We start from the raw sequence: 20,307 nt of genomic DNA on the forward strand, positions 1-20,307 counted from the left end.
ATCAGTTTGAACATGAAACATTTTGCCTTTGTACTGTTCTCAGTTGAATTTAGGATTTGCAAATCATCGCGTCCTCTTTTTATTTGCTTTTTACAGAGTCCCGACTCTTTTGGAAATGTGGTTCTAGATGTTAAATGACACTGACGACAACATTAAACCAACAGCAGCCACGTGTAAAAACACAAAGTTCTTTATTTACAGTCATTATAAACAATCTCCTTCCAAAATGTTAGAAAAATATATCCACTCCTCGTTATTTGATGATTATGTGTAAGACTGAAATTACAGCACAACGTCCATGTGTACATTTTAAAAGTTCCATGCCATGAATTTTCTCTTCTTTTAATGACAGGTGGCCCTAAAACCATATTCCAGTACCGTTTACAGTTCCAGGTGGACAAAATCAGACTTTTTAAAGGTTGAATCTGCAGGTGAAATGTACAGCATATTCAAGTTTCTAAAAGTTTCGGAAACACGAAACAGTTTCATAAAATATACATTTTGTTATGATAATGAAGAAGAACGTCCTGTCCTGTTTGATTAAATGTGGATTTACTGGTTTTTGGCACAGTGGACGAAAAAAAATTTATAGATTTCATCTCTCAAACTCTTTGAAGAGGAATTTAATTTTATAGCCCAATACTTTTTCTTCAACAGCCTTTTCAAGCATTTTTTTTTTCACATCTGAAGCTTTAAAAGATAAGATATATTATGCATCTTTCACAACCAAATACTGTCATGGCCACCTACTGGCACTCTTTACCCAAAAAAGACTGATTTCTGTTTCTGAAAAGCCACATTGTTCTTCAGTAGGATGGACTGTACAGTACGCTGGTGATGTAGAGAGTCAGAATTATTCTGATGTAGATTTCAACACAGCTGAGAAGCAAATGTACATAGTATGATAACCGTCACTTTTAAAAATGCAGTATACTGCTGTAACGTATGTGTGCTCGTAAGACAATAACAGTCTTTAAGTGACTCGGGTTGATGTTAGTGGCTCTGCCCTCCATCAGGAACAACAAAGTTATCAAGTAGTTTTCCTCATCAGCAGCGCTTTAACTTCAAGTGATAATAAAAAAAAACAGATTTTAAAAAATGTCCCTTCATATCTTCACTTAAAACAAATAAAGAGTTTCACTCACCAGTGGAAGTGCTGACCTTTTTTTTTTTTTAAAAGACCCTTTTTGCGAACAAGAAAATAATAATATTATAATATATAATATATTAACCGTTAGTAAGTAATTAACTCATCAGATATCAGACTGACACCGATCCAGATTCTGACAACGCTAAAATGTTGTAGCAGAAGTTAATTAACTAATTAGTAATTAAACAGCTCTACAAAAATATACAGGAGTCTCTGTGTTTCTTTTCTCACAGAATTCTGTGAGTTTGACGTACAGGTGGAGCTCAGACTGGACTATAAAGCTGCCATAACACAGATACAGAGATATTTTGACTTTACTCCTGAAACAAACGCAAGAAAACAAGATGTAATGTGTGAAAAGACAACATCCTGACAGCTGGACTGGTTGTGCTCCATCATACAACACAACCAATTTAATTAATCAGTATCGTCAGATATCCAAATTCAAGGGAATCAGATCAGTCAACGGTGGATCGGTGCATCTTAATATTTGTTTTTCTTAACATTTGTTGTTCTGAAGTTCACGACCAGGTCTAAAACAATCCTTGTTATTGTTTGATACCCTGACAATGATCAATTATTAGTAATAATGATATAAAGAACAAAAAAGTGTTCTTTTGGTTTTGATTTTTAACTTTAAAAAAAAAAACTCTTCTCAAAAATTCACCAAATCTGCTTTAAAACAAAAAACTTTTAAAACAAACAAAACAGAAGCGTTTCAGCTATAAGTTCAGAAAACATCTGGATGTGCTGCGTTCAAGTATTTGTATTTTTCTTTCACGTTGGACCTACATATTTGATGACTGACGTATATTTACAATTTTACAGACAATTTAAGTGGACCAAGTTTCTGTCACAGATTTTAGCAGCCAGCAAAATATTCAAGAAGAAGTTTTCCCCTGCAGAGATTTAACTAAACAAACTAAAATATGTGTACCTTCAGAGCTGTTTGGTGGAAAACTGACTGTAATCCTCATTCTTTGAGTCCCGGCAGCACGTGTGAGCGATCTTGAGCTTAATTTCGATTATTTCATCGGTTCGGTCGACAGTTTTATCTCATCTTCCCTGAGCTGCACTGTTCTGTCCCGCGACCGGGTACGGGTCAGCGCCGGAAGCGGAAGCGAGCGAGAAGAGGGAGGTGATCGGAGGAGTGATACCGATTGGGCAGGCCGTTGACTTTCTCCAGCTCCGACTGGCCGACCAACGCCAGCCTGCCCAGCAGCTGGAGGCCCCGCCCACCGGGAAGTGAAGGAGGTGTGGTGAATTCTTTGAAAGGAGGAGAAAAGAGGGAAAAGAGAGAAAGTGGTGTGACAAGATAGAAGAAGACAGAGAAAAAGGAATAAAAAAGAAAAGAAAAAAATGACCAGGTATACAAGAAGGACATAAATAAGATTCTTTTTAGGTTTGATGTGTTATACTTTGGCTAATTTAGTAAGATAAGAAAGTAAGTAAATGTTTATTTAAAATCATTTTGGCTGCAAGTAATGGAGGAATTGACTTTTTCTTTAAAGCTGCGAGTAAGCAGAGTCCAGTCAAATTTTAGTGACGCTGAACCTGAACTTTAGTGACACTAAACTGCTAAATTTTATGAAGAAGTCTTGTTAAGTGGCAACAAATGCTTCCCATGTTCTTTGTCATGAGTGTTGATCTGATATTTCCTGATTTAATTCAGGAGTTGGTATTTTATTTACTAAATTTACTAAAATGATGTTTTAAACGGCATTAATCACAGATGCATTTTGAAAGTTTTAACTATTTTCTTCAACGGAAAGCGAGAAGTTTGTAGAAGAATTAAGATACTGAGAGGCATTAAGAAAGTATTTTTAGACTGTGTGTGTGTGTGTGTGTGTGTGTGTGTGTGTGTACCGGGGGTGTACAGGATGTAATCCACGGTCATGGCTGTGCGGGAGTGACAGGTGGTGATCTCAGGTCTCCCATCAGGCTTCAGGCGGTGCTGATAGGACGACTGCAGCTTCAGGCTGTGCTCGATCCTCGCTCTGAACAAACACACACACACAGAAACACACAGGGTTAGTGTGTGTGACCGCAGGCTGGGCTTTACACTAAGAGTTGTGTTATTTATCATTAATCATTTAAAACTGATTCTTGCTGGAGGAAAAATCAGATCTTGCTGATATTAAAAGGACTGAATTATGATGGAAGCAGAGTTTTCTTGTTTTTGCATCTTTATATTTTGCAGAGATTTCAAAACTTGCTGAGGGGAACAAACGGAGGAAGGAAGGAAGAAGAATCTTACCTGTGAAAAGCGGCTGCAGCTTTAGTGGCGAGATCTTCTACAGTCAGATTAGAGATCGCTCCTTCTACAGCTGAGAGAGAAGAAGAGCTGTCAGTGATGAGGCTCCACCTTCAGCTGATAAACATGATTTAAACTAAACATCCGCACAAAGCTGAATCAAATCACAACACTAGACTACAAAACCCCTCATAAAACCACGACATGCTGTTTATATACTTCAGTTTTTGTCTGTCTTTGCACTAAGCTAAGCTGTTAACTGTAGCCTCATATTTACCATACAGGTCTTTGAATAACCTTCAGTAAAGTTCAGCAGAGTTCAGTCAGAGTTACCTGTGGGGCTGCTGGACGAGCACTCAGCTGAGGGTTTGCTGTACTGACACTGATAACTGATTCCCAAACTTTGAGACCAGATCGGAGTGGTGAGGAGACGCTGACCTCTGGGACTGTTTTCCTGACCAGACACCTGCAAACACACACGAAACAATAACCAGTCAGTCACTTTCACATACTGTGTGTAAGTTATTACAACAGGATACATCCAGGATTCTCAAAGTTACATTTAAGACTTTTTTAATACCACTTAGAATTAAATTTAATGCCAACTTCATGACCATGCTGGGAAACGTATTGAAAATATGATGGATTTTAAACAGGGCTGAAAGATTTTGAAGAAATCATCAACATCCAAGTTCAAGTCACACCAAATTATTATTATTGATACTCCTTATCGGTTCTTAATTGATACTTTTATGGGATCTTTTTCAATGCTTAATAACAGTTTCCTTTTAAAATATACAGTATAATTTTTAAAAAGGCTTCAGCATTATAATGTTGGAGCTTTTCAATATTATAATCTTTGATAGTACAGTATCAATATAATCCTACTAAAATAAGACCTTTCATAACAAAATGAATTACTTTATTAAGTAAATTCAATACTTTTAAGGCCTTATATCTTGAGAATTTTTAATTCAGTTTAAAAAAAAATAATTTAAGACCGTGCAGGCAGCTTTTACAAACATTTAGAAACAAGTTTACATGATTAATTGATAAAGCAGATCATTCTGTGTTTATCTCACCGTGCCGATCTGCATTCCTCTGTAGTCCAGGCAGCCTGTGGTCAGAAACCTATACAGCGGACTCCAGGGCGTCGAGTTAAAATCCCCACACAGCACAACCGGATTTGACGACCCGTCCGGGAGGCGGGACAGCCGGCTGATCTCAGCCAATAGGATCGCCAGCTGTGCCAGTTTGATGTCGCCGCGGCGAGGGTTGTAGAGGAGGTGGGTGTTGGCGACACAGATGAAGGTGGAGGGATTTGACTGGCCCCCGGCATCGTTAGGCTGCAGCAGCACGACCAGTCCCACGTTGTCCCGGTCAAGGAGGGCGTCGCCGGGGCGGAAAAACTCAATGGGATTGGAGGAGAGGAGTGACAGGCGGGAGGATTTAAAGATGACAGCACAACCGTCTGGTTTTCTTCCTGTTCGCTTCTTGTACTCACACTGGTAACCTGAAACACACACACACACACACACACACACACACACACAGACACACACACACACACACAGACACACATACACACACACACAGAGATATTTAAATGATCATACACATGAGGCAGAAACATAAACTTTATCATTTCACAATAAAAGCAAGTTTACTGCAAAGGTTACAAATAAAATACATGTGTACTTAATATATTTTCATTATCATTTCATTATCATATTGAGTTATTATTAAGGCTGCAACTAACAATTATTGTTGATTAATCTGTCAATTATTTTCTCGATTACTTGATCAGTTTTGTTGCCATTAAAATGTCAGAAAATGGCAAAACGCTGATCAATATTTCCTTAAGGCCAAGACGACGTCCTCAAATGTTTTGTTTTGTCCAAAACCCAAAGATATTCAGTTTTCTGTCAGAGAGGAGGAAAAGGAACCAGAAAATATTTCCAGTTAAGAAGCTGGAATCAGAGTTGTAAATAAATTGAATAACCGATTAATCGTTGCAGCTCTAATATTAATGTCTTCACTCGCAAACAGGAGACAATCTCACACACACACACACACACACACACACACACACACACACACACACACACACACACACACACAACACACCATACCTAGTGCCTGTAGAGCCGGTTTGATCTGGTTTTTATAGTGGTCCTCCTGGACTTCTTGAAGACACAGGATCTAGAAAAAGAGACATTCCATCAAATCTTAGGTCTCAATTATAAGTGATGGAAGCTGTATATGGTCAAAAGTATGCGGACACCCCTGTCCACATACAATAGTTCTGCTTCCTTTTGGTTTGGTTTTCTCATGGTTTGGTTTAGATGCTCTGAGGGACGGAGGGACCAATTCTGTAGGACTGACACATCAATTCTCACAAGCTACTCATTTGGTGCCACTTCCATTAAAAAACTATTGATAATAACATTATATAAATAAAAAAACGTGAGTGGCTTCATCATCAGCTGCAGAAGTTTTCAGTTGTTTTGTATAACATTGGTGCTGATAAACAGCCCTGATGTCACATGACTGTGGAACCCCATGAGCAGAACCACACTGAATCTGTGCATCCAATCCTACATCCCAGAGTGGAGGTTTTCACAGCAGTATGTTACACCCCCTGGTTTTAGAGTAAAGCAACAATCGCATATTCAAGTGTCCACATACTTTTGACCATGCGGTGAATCCTGTATCCCCACTGCCACATTCATCACATCCCAACACGGATCTTTAAAATCCACTCACGTCAGCGTCGTGCTGCTGGATCTCAGCCAGCAGGTTGGGCAGCCGGTGGCTCCAGGGCAGGACGGTGGGGTTACAGTGTCTGTACAGGTAGGCGTTGTCCTGCAGCAGATCCTGAGACAGGATGTTGTAGGACATCACGGAGAAGTCAAACGCTGTGTTGACGCCTGGTGGTTGGATGTCGGTACTGCAGGCAGGTAGGTCCTCCCAGTGTCTCTGAAGAGCTGATGGAAAAGAGGAGGGGGAGACCTCATGTCCAAATGATTTACAAGAAATTATTTTGTTATTATTTTGTTGTTTGTAGAAATCCATTGTTGGTTTACCATTCATGGAAAATTTCTAAAAGAGCACAGTCAGCACAAAGCAATATAATTTTATATACAGTATATGTACCCAAACTGAAAATTAAATCTGGGGCATCCTTGGTTGAACCTTTGCTGCATGTCATCCTCCCTTTCTCTCCCTTGTATTTCATTTCTCACTATACGTTGAAGCCATCCAGTAAAGCCAGAGATGTCATTAAAAATCCTGAAAAACAACGAACTCTGACATTTTTTCCTAAATTAAGAAGTTGACATTTTAAAGAGCGAAAACAGCCTAAGACCTGCAAAATCAGTACGGAGTTCAACTGTTTTTCAAAGCACTTTCAGACTCTCCAAGACTTTATCATCAAACTGTCACTATAAATGAAACTGCAAAAAAGAGAAACACAATTCATTTATGTCCACAGCAATCAAAGTATGTGGTCGATTTATTTATTTCACCAGATGTTCATACTGAGTTTGAGTGTATGATTTGATCATGTTTATTTAATGCTCACTAATTAATGACACTTATTTTTCACCATTTTCTGACATTTATAGACCAAACAACTATTAACTGATTAATTGAGAATATAATCTACCAATTAATTGATTATGAAATTAATCATTAGTTGCAGCCCTAAACATTTTCCAAACTTTAAAGACTTTGTATGAACCCTGTCAGTAACATTACAACCAGAACAAAATTATATTTCAGTAAAACGTTTGCACATTTTGGCTGTGGCTGTTTCTTTACTCAATCAGACATTTTTAAAAGGTAACAAGACATCAGAGGTTTACTTCACAAGAGAAGAAGATAAGAACACATGAACAGTGTGAAAAGAATAAAATGACTTTGGCCATTTCTCACATGAGAACAGCAGCTGCTCTTAGATATCAGACCATCCCTGAATTCACTCAGTAACTTTTACAATGAATTTATTTGTGCTTAAAACGAAAGCTGATTTTTATCCCACAATAAAATCAACTAAAACCAAAGACTGTCTGGAAGTTGACTTTTAACTAATTGCGGTTAAAGAGTTAATCGTCCACAAGGGACTACACTTACGTTTCCCTGGTTTAGCGTCTTCCTGCTGTCTGACAGGCGGGCAGGTTCCAGGTGGAGGAGGCTGCCTGTTGGCTCCGGCTACCTGCCACGGGTTTGAGGGGAGAGCGGTGCTGCAGGGCTGGGAGGAAAGCGCCGGCCACTCCCCTCCATCACTGCTTCTGTCCCTTAACGGTCCCTCTGGTCCTTTTGTCTTTGTGCCACACGCTCCCTGCTCCTCTGCACCCCTGTCTTTGAACCAAGGGTTGGGTTTGTGCACAGGAGTTTTATCCTGTTCAGGTTCTGACTTTGGTGTTTGAGTCCTGGACCTCACAGGCTGAGAGTCTTTCTGCACTCCTTGCTGACGTTGCCTCCTGGTTTCATCTCGACCTGTGCTGTCTTTTCTCTGTCTGTCTTTAGTCCTTTCTACACCTTTATCTCTGTTAACACCTTTTCCAGATTCAGTGCTCCCTCGGTCTCGACTGCCATCTTTGAAGCGGTAGTTTGATCGAGGGTGACTGTCTGTGCCGGTGGCCAGGTGATGGTGCTCCCTCGTGGAGCCTCCATCCTTGCCTCCTCTGTGTCCATCCTTCTCTTCGACACTCCTCTTCTCCTCTGTGCTCTTCCTCCGTTTGTAAGGAGGCTCCCTGTCTCTGTCGGGCCGCTCCATCATGAGGCCGGCAGAGGTGTACAACGAACACCAGCTACCGGTGAAGTAACCCGAGTTGATGCTCCGAGGGTGTAATGTCCAACCAGGGAAGTACCGGTGGGCTGCTGGGTGGGAGCGGGGGAGTCGAGGAGGCCAAGGGGGAAATCCCCGCACCGACCAACATGGATGAGGAGGAGGGATGTGGGGGAGGTAGGAGGAGGAGGCAGTGCTGCTTCTGAAGCCGGCCCTGCGGAGAGCGGGACGGCTGCGGGGAAGGAAGGAGGAGCCGGAGGAGCTCAGCTGGCGGAGGAACATGGGGTGGCTGGAGGGAGGAAAAGGGAGATATTAGAGGGGAGTCTAAAACGAGACTGAGGTGTCAACACGTGGAACTGAAACGATTAGTTCATCAGTCTTTAAGTTGTTGTGGATCGATAAGCAAAAATGTCAAACGTTTGCCGTTTCCAGCTTCTTAAATGTCAAAATTTGTTGCTTGTCTGACTGTTGGTTGGATAAAATAAGAAAATCAAAGATGTAACTTTAGCCTCTGAGAAACTGTGATGAGCAATTTTCACAATATTGTGATATTTTATTGACTACACAAGTAATCATGAAAATAATCAGCAGATTTACTGATATAACTAATAACATATTTTTTCCATTATCAGCCAATCATTTATTGGCTCTAATATTTATTGTGCATCCCTACATAAAGCTATTGAGTTCACAAAGCACAGAAACTTCAAACCAACAAATATCAGATATTTTAGTTTTAACAAATTATCTGAACTTTTACTCAAAATCAAAAGTATTGGTTGATTTTATGTTGACAGACTAATCCATTACTTGAGAAATTATTTCAGCCCTTCTAAAGATAGAAACACGCAGTGGGAAGAAAAGTGTTTATTATATCAACGTAGCTACATTAGCCGCTAATTAACAGCTGTGTCTGGTTCTTTTAAAAACCTTCGCAGAACTTTAAAGACTTTTGACTTTCAGTTTAAATTTCGATACATAAATGTTGGTGACAACCAAAGACCAAAAACTAAACGAAAAGACAACGTGGGGGGAAGAAAACTGCTGTGACAAAAATAAAGATTGTTTTAAAAGCCTCAATCAGTATCTGACATAGCAGTTAGCCTAGCTAGCTGTTTTTAGCTCCACTGAATATGAACTCAAGTGTTTTGGTTATTTTTAAGCTAACGTAGCTCACATTAACTTACTTCTCTCCGGGGGTGGAAGAGGCGTCGTTTACGTTTCGTCTTGGGTGATTATACATAACGCTAAATTATTATCAGCGAACATTGTGGATGTTTTAAGTCGGGGTTGCTTTTAACTGTTTCAAGCAGCAGGTTCTAAGTCACCAACATATGACGTACCCACATACGTAACACCTAAGCGCCGCTCAAACCTGTGCTGCCTTCAGGGACTCCGGCTCAGCTTCTGTTTTCCATCGTGTGCAGTAAAGAGTACCTCAAGTCCAACTACATGCGCAGGCTAACCATACAAACGTTTATCTACGAGGCTCCTATTGAGTCATAGGAGTGTCATAAATAAAAAGAATAAAGCTCTAAGGAGTAACGTAAATGTGTAAATGAAAAAATAAAGAAAGGGAAGGAAGTCTTGTCCAAAGCCAGTTGATTAACAGCCTGACCCTTTAATGACTATCAGCAGCAGTAGGGAAAATAATAAGGAAAGGTAAAGTGATTAAAATTAATAATTAACATTACATAAAATAATTAAAGAAAGAAAGAAAATACATTAATTATGCAAATATATTCATTTATTTAAATATATAAAATCATGTTAAAATGAATGAAAATGTTTAGATTTCTTATTTTGTATTTTATGTCTTTATATTTCTACCTATTCTTAGAATTATTATTTTTATTCATATATGCAGTTAAGCTAAAGAAATACAACGCAGGGGCCAATATTGGTTTAATTTTCGCCTGGACTGCCTGCTGGCAAGATCCAAACATCATCAAAAGAAGGAACATTCTCGGTTCCACAACTGTTTTGCTTTTTGTGAAGTAAATGAAACGTCTCCTTTTACGCATTTATCATTTCTAGCTATGGGACGTTAGTGGCAGTAATTCCAACATTTCCGTGCGCCTTTAAAAGCAGCATCTCAGTTCTCTTCTTCCTCTCCACTCACTGGAACTTGAAGTCTTTTCGTTCCTTTCTTCGCGTTAAATGATACGACACGAATCAGAGAACGGACTACAGCAACGCTGGTACGGCAGAAACAGAGGCCCGACTGGAAACGTAGCTCACGACTACATTTTTTTTTATCGAGAGCATCATGAAAAGTCACGATTTTTGACGTAGTGACAAATATCAATCGTTACGGCTAAATTCACCCAATTCGTGAATTAGACAGACACTGGTATTAATGTGTTTTATTCTCTGTTTTCAGTGGAGCTGTCGAGAAAACAAACACGGGTACCGAAATGAAAAGGTCATTCTACTTACGTAAAAGCGAGCCTCTTCCAGAAGACAGCGGCTACAGCCGTTATAGAGCAACCGTTTGAGAAGACAAGATGTCAGCTGCTAATGTTCCACAATCTCTGATTTTCCATGTCGTTAAAAGCCCGAGCGAAGATGAGCGGAATAACTATTCGCTGTGTTGTTGAAGGGGAGCAGTGGTCTGAGAGAAGAGGGGGTCCGCACACACATCCTCTCCCTCTCCCTCTCTCTCCCTGTGTGTGTGTGTGTGTGTGTGTGTGTGTGTGTCTCCAGCCCCTCTCTCACTTCACTGTATTATACATTAATCTGCATGAAGGCTGCAAGATAAATCTTTCTCTCTTTGGACTCATTTTGTGATGTAAATCTCTGCCACTGAGATCTGATTTTTGTAATTACTCATTAAAGAAAAAAAAACAAACTCCTCTTTATGATCAGAATGATGTTTTCAAAAAATCTTTTTGAATGTAATTATTTTTCCCACCATAAGGATCATATATTTACCTCTGAGCTGACATACAGAACAGAAAAGAGTCTCAGAGTTAAAGGTGTAGTGTGCATGATTTATTGGCAGAAATGGAATATATTATTTAGGGTAGTTTAGAGCAGTTTCATGTAGGAACTTTGAAATATATATAGACATATATATATATATTGGCCAAGATCTATAAAACTCATACCAAAAAGATCCAGATGGATAAGTAGTGCTGCAGGCCAGGGTTGAAATATGTATTTCTGATTTTTGGGAGAGTTGACTAAACCGCTAGCTGATGAGAAGAGTCTTAGTCGACCATGTTTTCATTTATTTGTTTGTTGCAGAAAAAAAACCTCTTCAAACTCCATTTGGGAGCTGCACCTTGCTGTTTGGCTTTTTTGTTAATCAAAAAGAATATTACTCTTTAATTTAAAAAAGGGGTCTATCTCTTTGTACAATATAGTGTTTTGTTCACAGTGGCTTTGACAAAACCAGTAATTTTACCTCTCTTGTCTATTGCTGCCCTGGTCAATTTATAAAACACCAAAAGTCACACAATAAAATAAACAAAAACACCAAAGTCACAAAATAAAACAAACTAACTAACTAACTGAGGCCGCAGCAGACCAGAGAGGTAAAATTACTGTATATGTAAATGGAGTCTGGTGGGTTTAACAACAAACTGTCTGTTTCAGGTTAAAAAAAAAAGGATCTTACTCTTTATCAAGAAGGTATACTATTAATAATATTTCAAGTTTTGGTATTTGAAGTAGCTGCAGTAAAGGTCATATTATTCACAGCCGTAGTAATAGACTTATTTGTTAAAAGTAGCAATGAAAAGGGTAATTAAATAATATAAAGAAAAAAAAGTTGATGTCAAACGTGCATGTAAACATCACAGAAATTTCAATAAAAAAAGAAACAGCCATTATAAAACCTTTATTCAGGAGTGAAACAGGATATCAAAATGATGAAGTGGATGACATCAAACACACAGGAAACTGGGACACAGTATGTGGTGAGTTTGTTTCCAAAATTAGAAATCCATCATCTGAAAAACCGTCTGCTATTCCTGAAAAGCAATTGTTAGGGAAGTTTCAAGACGATAACTTGAACATTTGTTGGTCTGCGTGAACTTGATTTGTGTTTTCACTCTGCTGGTCTCGTGAGTGGAGCGTCCCAGGTTTGATCTCCACAGCAGCTGCAGTCTGTCAAAAGAACATCCCGACATTGTGCTCAGAAATAAAAAAAACAATCTCAGGTATGTGAGCAAGAAAAAGTTGGCTTAGTTTTAGCTGTAAAGTAAAACCCAAGTAGGGTCAAAATCCTCCAGACTTGCACAAAAAACATGAATGATGCTAACAGGTGTCATAAGGACTTTTAGAGCGAGTGAGTACAGCTTTCCCCCCAGTTTTTAATAAAGTTCACGTGGAAAAAACAAAACAAAACAAACAAAAGAACTCGTGTAAAAAGATTCCTACATGCACAGCGGGGTTGGGGTGAAGCAGCTGCAGCAACTTGAGGCAACAGATAACATGAACAAGACTGAAAAAATCTGTGGATTGTCCTTCACAGTAGCAGAAAGTATGAGATGTGCTGCATACATGCTGTCCTCTTTGTTACTTTTCATTGTGTCTTTGTCTCTTTGTACACCTGTAGCCCTTTTCTGTCCTGTTTTACTAAGTCATGTCATCTGTCTTTGCACCAGTAGCTGAGCTATGACCTGCTAACTTGTTCAAAAATCCAGGTTTTGTGTGCCCTTGTTGGTTCTGCCCTCCAGTGTCTTCTTTTCTCCTCCCTCCTCTGATCTATTGTGCTAACATGGGCAAGGGAGCTGTGGTAGGCAAATGTTTTAATGTCCGGCCATTAAATACATTACAACGTGTGTCCTGTGGTCGTGTCTCGCTTGAACTATTCCCCACAACCACTGGTGATACTGCTCCATTTTGTCTGCATCTGTAAGCTGTCAGAAAACGTGGACAAACACCAGCGACGTGAACGCAGAGTACGGACAGAAGGCTCAGTCTGTATCCACATGCATATCAAAGAGTCTTTAGGGACAGAGCATTGTTGAGATGGCCTGTTATTCCAGAACCCCAGTAGTCTGAAAATTGTCCCATTGGACTGAAAGCTTATTTGTCTGACAGCCTGTTATCCCAAAACAACAGCCTACCACGTCAAAGGTCCATTTTTCTGATAGTACACACTTTTTTTGTACTAATATCTGAGTGCTTTTTGACATGTTGTTGTAAGGGGAACAATACTCTGGTGAAATTTGGTAGTCGGGTCGTCTTCGTTGTCATGGTAATAGTAATAAACACATGGTTAGTGTTGTGAAACGCAGTTTGTTCAGGTTTGGGAAAAGATCATGGTTTAGGTTAAAATAAGCGTGTCAGTGAAACTTCAGTTATGTATGGAAGTTCTGATAAATGGGCCTTTGGAGCAATGAGCTTTTTTTTCAAGATAACAACACAAATGGGCTTTTGGTCCAATGGGACATTTTTTTGACTTGAGAATAGTGGACTGTCGGAGCAATGGTGTGACACAAACGTCTTACAGGGAGCTTATTGTCATTTAAACAGCCAGTAAAATCAGTGTGAAGAATTCTCTGGATACAGGATAGTTAAACATATAATTTTAAGAGTATTATCCCAAACGGTAAAGCGTGAGGACTCAATCCAAACTAATACGGACTTACCAGTGTTAGATCTCATGGTTCTGTCATCATTTTACTCGGGTTACCAAGTCGATAATGTCAGTTTCCAGATTTGAGGAGCTTTTATTCTGTGCAGTTATCCAGCTACTTTCATAAGCTACTTTTAGTAAATTGGGATTGTGTGCTTAGAGCAAGAAGAGATTCTTCCGTGCTTCGATTCACTTTAGAAAAAGCAAAACAATAAGTCAGGTTTAACTTGACTGAGTTCCCAGTGAGAATGGATTTGTCATGCTCCTACCACAGTAAAGACAATGACGAAGTAAACTAAAAGCTCAAGTTGTGCTTGGTTTTAATTTCTGAATTCTTGAACATCCTTTAAAACAAACACTTTCATTGCAAAAGATTACAAGACACATTCTTTGATATTCTTTTTCCTCAAGCAAAGTTTCTGTCCAACTCAAATCTTTGACAGGTCAGGGTTTTAAGGTGCACTTGGTTTGACTCTTCCCCAAACTTCTCAACAGCCTCAAACATACACACTTTAATCGCCATACAAAACAAACTAGACATTTCTGATGTGTCTCTGCCTTTAGCGACGGTTTGATCCAGATCTGACAGATCCGCTCCTGATCTCTTCTCATGATGAACAGTGAAGAGGCATCAAAAAGTCTTTATAAACTTTCCATTCTGCTGCCTTCAACGCAGCTCCTTGACTTGATGAGCTCATGCATCTTCAGTCTGTCAGAGTAGCTGTCCTCTGCCCAGGTCTTTGAGGCTGAGAATGGGTGAAGGGGCAGTTTTTTTTTTGTTTTTTTTTGGGGGGGAGGTGAAGAGGTCACTGGGTTAGGGGTCAGGAGAAGGGGACTTCCCATCTCTGTGTGTACGCACTCAGTTCACAGGGGCTGATAACCAGCATTCGAGAAGAGTCCATCCCGTCCAGAGCCATCTCCGAGTCCAGACAGAACCGAGACACGAGGTGCTCCAGGTGAGTCCCCGACTTCTGCCAGCGCTGGAGGCAGAAAAACAAACAAAAAAAAGGTCAAGAAAAGAAAAACATTTTTCTTTGTAGAGGTGAAAGGGCCACATACAATCCACGTTAACTAAACAAGACATTTCCAAAAGGTTAGGAGTTTCTTGTTCAGTTTAGCAAACATCAAACCAACAAATAGCCCTTATTAAGATTTTTATAGCTGTTTTTGCTCTTAGTTGATCCTAAAACTGTACTGTAGAAGAAGGAGGAATTACTGCAGCATGCAGAACAGCAGTTAAAGTAGATTTTTTTATTGAGGTGCTGCTTGGAGGATGGTATCAATGCTGAAACCTGCAGTCAGCCGAGACATCTCTGCAAAGGTCTTCAGTCATGCTCTGCAGGGCAGGTACAGGACTGTGCGACCAAGGTGTAAAACGCAGAGACATATTAATGTGTCAGGACATGCAATGAGATTGAAAGTCACACTTTCTTGCTTACAAAGAAAGAACAAAATGTCTTGAGGCTACACCCTTTGGCTTCTTTTTTGTGTTCATTTTCCATGACAGAGACAAGCATTTGAATTTAAATGCAGAAGGCTCGCAAAGCTCGTCCAGACATATGTTGTTTTGTTCAAGTCCTCATTTCCCTGAGTCTCTACAACAGAGGTGGCCAGTTGAAAGTTAGCAAGACCTGAGAGCCACAGTGGCCACATTTATGGGAAATACACCAGGTTAGATTGCTTGTTCCAGGTTGAAATTGAGTTCCTGCTCCAGACGAAGGGGTTAAAGTATCTCGGGGTCTTGTTCATGAGTAAAATGGTTGTGCGAGATTGACAGGTGGGCTTTGTACCAGAGGGAGCTGAACTGGAAGGCAAATCTTTCAATTTACCAGTTGATCTACGTTCCAACCGTCACTTGGTCGCAAGCTTTGGGTAATGACCAAAAGAATGAGGTTACAGATATCAGTGGCCACAACTAGTTTGCTCCAGATGGTGGCCAGGCTCATCCTTAGAGATAAGGTGAGGAGCTTGGACATCAGGAAGGAAGTCGAAGTAGAACCCCTGCTCTTTTGCATTAAAAGTAGCCAGTTGAGGCGGTTCGGGCATCTGATTAGGATGCCTTTGCTCTTTAGAGGTTTTTTTGAAAAGTCCAACTGTGAGGACACACCGGGGTAGACCCAGGACTTGCTGGAGAGATTACATATCTCATCTGGCCTGGGGAATGCTTTGGAAATAGTCAAGGAGGAACTTGACAGTGTTGCTGGGGAGAGGGACGTCTGTAATACCCTGCTTAGCCTACTGCAACTGTGACCCAGCCCCGAACAAGGGATGGATGGAATAAACCTAAATTACCTTTAAGTTACCAAGACGGTCTGTAATATATAGCAAGGACAAGAAAAAGGACATTACAACAGTTCAGAAACACAACACAACTCTCTGTTTAATCAGAGTAATCATTCATTAACATCACAACTCTTGTGAGGATTAATTATAGAGGACATGGCCTAAATTGTACGTAGTTCCAAATGAATAAAAACAGGTTTATTAAGGAATATGCCTTTTGACTCTGCTCATCAATTAAAATGAATCAACTGACGAGCAGTGGTGAAGATTGAATCCACTGCACACAAATCTAAAGTAAATTTCCAGTTATCTACATGCCATTGCATGTGAAGTCTTGACAAAAGACAGTAGTTGAAACAGCGAAATGTTATCACTCCAGGAAAATCATTTTGTGAAGGGATAATTAAGTATTTCCCGCAGCAGGCATATGAATTGGTAGACAGTCAAAGACACATTTTCCCAGAATCAGCATGGTACTGTTTCTGGTGGCAAAGAACATGGACGGCATATCAGATGTTAAGAACCTGGATAGTGCATTTTAAGATAGCTTCTACGTTTGTTTTAATTTTTATCTTGCAGAGAATGTGAAATGTTTTCATACCCTTATTTTTTGGAGTTTAATGTGTTGGAATGAAAGTGCAGGGTAGATAAATAGATAATTTAAGGTCATTCTGATATTGATTTAAGTTTGCTGAATGTATGTATGCAAAAATATCAAATCTACTATAAGTGATTCAAAGTTTGATATTTTTCTCTTCTTATCTGTTATTTTTTTGGCTTTAATGCTGAAACACAAATCACCTATGATAGGCATATACTTGAAGGCACTGGAAAAGGAAGCATTGAGTTTGGATTAAAGTGCAGCAGACCTTGAGAAAATCAATAATGTAAATGGCATCTTTCACCACCCAGTCAGATCAACTGGATGCACCGCCGTGGACCACCCCAGGAGGAGTGGAGGTGAATGGGGATACGAGTCATGCTAATTTCATTTGGATTTAAAGCTGCTCCTGGCTGATGTCTGGTTGGCAAAATGAAAATGAAACTGTTGGGACCACATCTTACAGAGAACTCCTCCACTACAACAGCTATTGCACTTGATGGGCAGACCATTTCTGAGCTGACAGGACACAAAACACAAGACGCCAACAGGAGGACTCTGTTACTTCGTACCAAAATGCTCTAAAGGTTGATGGAGAGTGTTTCCTTGAGGTTGAAGTTTGAATGGGAAGATGTTGATCATATTAGCATCACCATCTTGTTGCTGCTGTTTACATTCAACCTGTTGGAAATTCAAACGATTCACTAGATTTAACATGTGCACGTAATAAAACAGAGGTTCTGATCTTTGGTCCAGAACATCACAAATTACAGACACAGTCCTCCCTTGGTTCACTTGCTGACAATGTTAAATCCGTAGCAAAGAAACTTGGAGTAACTTCTGACACACACTCATCCTCTCTTTATTACTTGCTTAAACTCCCACTCAGTCTCACAACTACAGCTCATCCAGAACTCAGCAGCCAGATTACTGTCTAAATCTAGAAGGTCCTGTCATATCTCTCCAATTTTAGCATCACTGCAGTGGTTGTTGCGGTGTCTTAACGTTGTGAAATCTTGTTATTGTTATTGCTGCAGCTGTTGTATCGTGAATATGCTCTGTCTCATAATTGTGTTTTCATATAACAGTGTTAGGTTTGTTTAGCAGAGATGTTATTCTCTGTTTCCTGCCAAGGGACTACGGATGAAAATTAGCTTATAGCTAACTCTGGTGCAGCAAAGGAGCTGTGCATTGTCTCTGTCAAATAAATAAAATTAAAGCATGGGTGATCATGCATTTTCAGTTACGGCCCCTTAGCCTTGGAACAGCTTTCCCCTCAGTGGGAGATCAGCAGACTCCACTGCAGCTTATAAGTGCTTCCTTATTGGCCCTTAATTCATATTTCCTCTTTATGTTAACATTTTGCTGTGTTCAGTTTTTAACAAATAACATATTTTAATTGTGCCTGTCTCAGTAGCATCATTTTAGTGTTTTTACATTCATCTGGCACTTTTATCTGTTTTAAATTGCAGAGTTTGTTCTTTTTTTCCCCTTTTTTTTAGATATCCATATTTTACTAATGTATGTATGAATGTATTTCTTTTGTTCTGCACTTGCACTTCCATCTGGTTATGTATGGGCTCAGTGCCACTTAATTATGTGCTCTAAATTTCCGAGTTTCTATACGGAGCAGAGGGTTCTGTAATATGGAAAACAGTTTGAGCTTATGCTTGAAAAGTACTACATAAATAAAATTATAGTCATCATTATTTTCTTGGCTTATATGTGTATATGTATATATGTAAATAACAGTATATTTTGTTTTATATTATTTTAGATTTAGAATTTAATTATCTCTATATGTGTCATATGTGTGTGTAGCATGAAGGAACTAGAACTCTCATTTGTAATGATAATAAATAACATTGACACCTTGATAATTGGGATACTAATAAAGAAAGGTACCTTGAAAACAACCTTTAGTTTGGTACAAGTGCAGCTGTATTAATTATTATGACATTCATTTTCATGACATTGTAGCAGACACTGAAGTCCAAAGTGGGTCACATTTTTCCGATACAGAAATAAACTTCAACATGTTGACAGGAGCTACGATTGATTTTGTCCACCAGCTGGTCTACACCCAATCATGTCTGTTTAATATACTGTCCTGATTAATGTGGGCATGAAAATTTACTGCCGGTGGTTCTCATCGGTCACCACTAGATGGAGCCCTCTGCTGACTTTTTGCTTTGATCCAGCGGTTCTCGGACCAAACAGACACTCGGCAGAGCGTGTGTTTGGTTTGATGTGAGAATGTGTGTGTCTTTTATTTTCTGTTTGCGTGTGTGTGTGTATGTGTGTGTGTGAGAGAGAGAGAGAGAGTGTGTGTGCATTATTCATAGCTGAATTCTTTAGCTGGAAAAACAAAGCGGCAGATATGATCAGACATGAAAAGAGGCTTTTATCCAGCTGTGGCTCTGAAAGCCCGTCATCACAGAAAGGGAGAGGGCAAAGATTGACAGACAAAGGAGGAGAGAAAGAAGAAAAAAGAGATGAAAAACAAGATCTGTATGTGTGTAATTTGAGTATGCACATTTATCTGTGTGTATGTGTGTTTATATCTTTGTGTCAGTGTGTATATTGGCAGGGAGCGGCCACATTGTGTTTGCAGGGCCTCTGAAGCGTATCGCTGTCATGTATCTTGATCTCGTAAGGCCTTGTAACAACACACACACACACACACACAGGCTTTGTTCTGAAGAGTTGCATTGTGGGTCTATTGTGGCGTTGTCAAGATGACACGCTCATCACGTTGTAGAAACGGGCCACGGAGCTTTTTAATTGAAAGGAAAAAAAAGACAGAGGGATAATTAAAAGTAAATCAATTAGTATTCTCCTCATTACTGACTACTGCAGCACTGCTGACGTCGGCCTGTGGGAATAACACTTTGCATCTGTCGTCTTCTTTACACTCTTTTAAATAAGTTGTTCCTTTCCGGGGTGATGGAGGGGTGACGGGAGCTTCACCCAGGATGCACTGGGCTGAGGCCATCACTGGCTGAACAGAGACAGACTTGAAATCCCCTCCTATGGGGCTTTTGTGTGTATTAAAATTTCATGACTACTTCTTGGCTTTCCTACTTAAGGGGAATTCCGCGGGTTTGGGATTTGATTTCCTTGTTGATTTGCTGAAAGGGGTAGTTTAGATTTTTGGACAGTAGATGGTGGTTGGCACGCTCCCGGTTTGGAGGGTCAGCAGCAAAATATCATTATTATTTTAGACCCTTAACATCAGTTTAAAGGTAGCGAGGCAGCTGGATCTTGAGATCACACGAGAATCCATCTTCCCAGGGTTCAAGTTATCCCATAGTGGTGGAGCAAGATGGAAACAACTCGTCTCGAACAAACAATGGCAGCTCCTGAAGAGGTTGGCATAGATACTGTGATAGCATCAGTTATATAAGAACTGGAGAGTATTTCTTCATTGAGAAGAGCAAAGAACAACACTGAAGGTTCTCTCCATGTTTTCTCTCTTCTCCCGAAAGGCTTCAGCAAGAGTTTGAACTGTCTGGCTGAAGTAAAACAGACAGACGGTTCACCCGATCACCTACCAAGTGTCTTTTGAGAGTGCCTGTCCTTTTCCACAGTTTCTGAACAGATTTCCCAGATGATTCTGTTTAAGAAACCATCTGGT

The 20,307-nt window shown here is 39.8% G+C and overlaps 2 protein-coding genes across 3 annotated transcripts in view; both read right to left on the bottom strand.

Annotated features, from left to right (window-relative positions):
• Window positions 1–2,006: 2,006 nt before the first annotated feature.
• angel2 (angel homolog 2 (Drosophila)) lies at window positions 2,007–10,731 on the bottom strand. 2 transcript variants are annotated; one of them, XM_084737393.1, is made up of 9 exons: window positions 10,636–10,731; window positions 7,539–8,485; window positions 6,171–6,391; window positions 5,537–5,606; window positions 4,487–4,917; window positions 3,738–3,870; window positions 3,408–3,477; window positions 3,017–3,147; window positions 2,007–2,416 (listed from the first exon to the last, which is right to left on the bottom strand). In XM_084737393.1, the coding sequence occupies exons 2-9, from the start codon at window positions 8,476–8,478 to the stop codon at window positions 2,253–2,255; spliced, it is 2,160 nt and encodes a 719-aa protein (XP_084593519.1). In that variant the 5' UTR covers window positions 8,479–8,485; window positions 10,636–10,731; the 3' UTR covers window positions 2,007–2,252. The 2 variants fall into 2 exon arrangements, with proteins under 2 accessions (XP_084593519.1, XP_084593518.1); XM_084737392.1 differs by lacking the exon at window positions 10,636–10,731 and adding an exon at window positions 9,384–9,521.
• Window positions 10,732–14,089: 3,358 nt separating this feature from the next.
• The window catches only part of galnt14 (UDP-N-acetyl-alpha-D-galactosamine:polypeptide N-acetylgalactosaminyltransferase 14 (GalNAc-T14)), a 229,672-nt gene continuing 223,454 nt past the window's right edge, over window positions 14,090–20,307 (bottom strand). Inside the window, exon 15 of the mRNA XM_084737770.1 lies at window positions 14,090–14,766. Within this exon, the coding sequence (XP_084593896.1) occupies window positions 14,608–14,766 (159 nt within the window). The 3' untranslated portion in view covers window positions 14,090–14,607. The remainder of the gene's footprint in view (window positions 14,767–20,307) is intronic.

Source organism: Lutjanus erythropterus, chromosome 15 (genome assembly GCF_056507025.1).
Source record: "Lutjanus erythropterus isolate fLutEry1 chromosome 15, fLutEry1.hap2, whole genome shotgun sequence".
Classification (NCBI taxonomy): Eukaryota; Metazoa; Chordata; class Actinopteri; order Lutjaniformes; family Lutjanidae; genus Lutjanus; species Lutjanus erythropterus.

Excerpts from the sequence above, each read along its gene's own strand:
- angel2 (XM_084737392.1), bottom strand. The coding sequence starts at position 9,439 with ATGTATAATCACCCAAGACGAAACGTAAACGACGCCTCTTCCACCCCC. Across the intron at positions 6,392-7,538 it reads AGACGCTAAACCAGGGAAAC|CTCTTCAGAGACACTGGGAG; the intron begins GTAAGTGTAGTC and ends CTTTTCCATCAG. Across the intron at positions 3,478-3,737 it reads CTCGTCCAGCAGCCCCACAG|CTGTAGAAGGAGCGATCTCT; the intron begins GTAACTCTGACT and ends CTTCTCTCTCAG.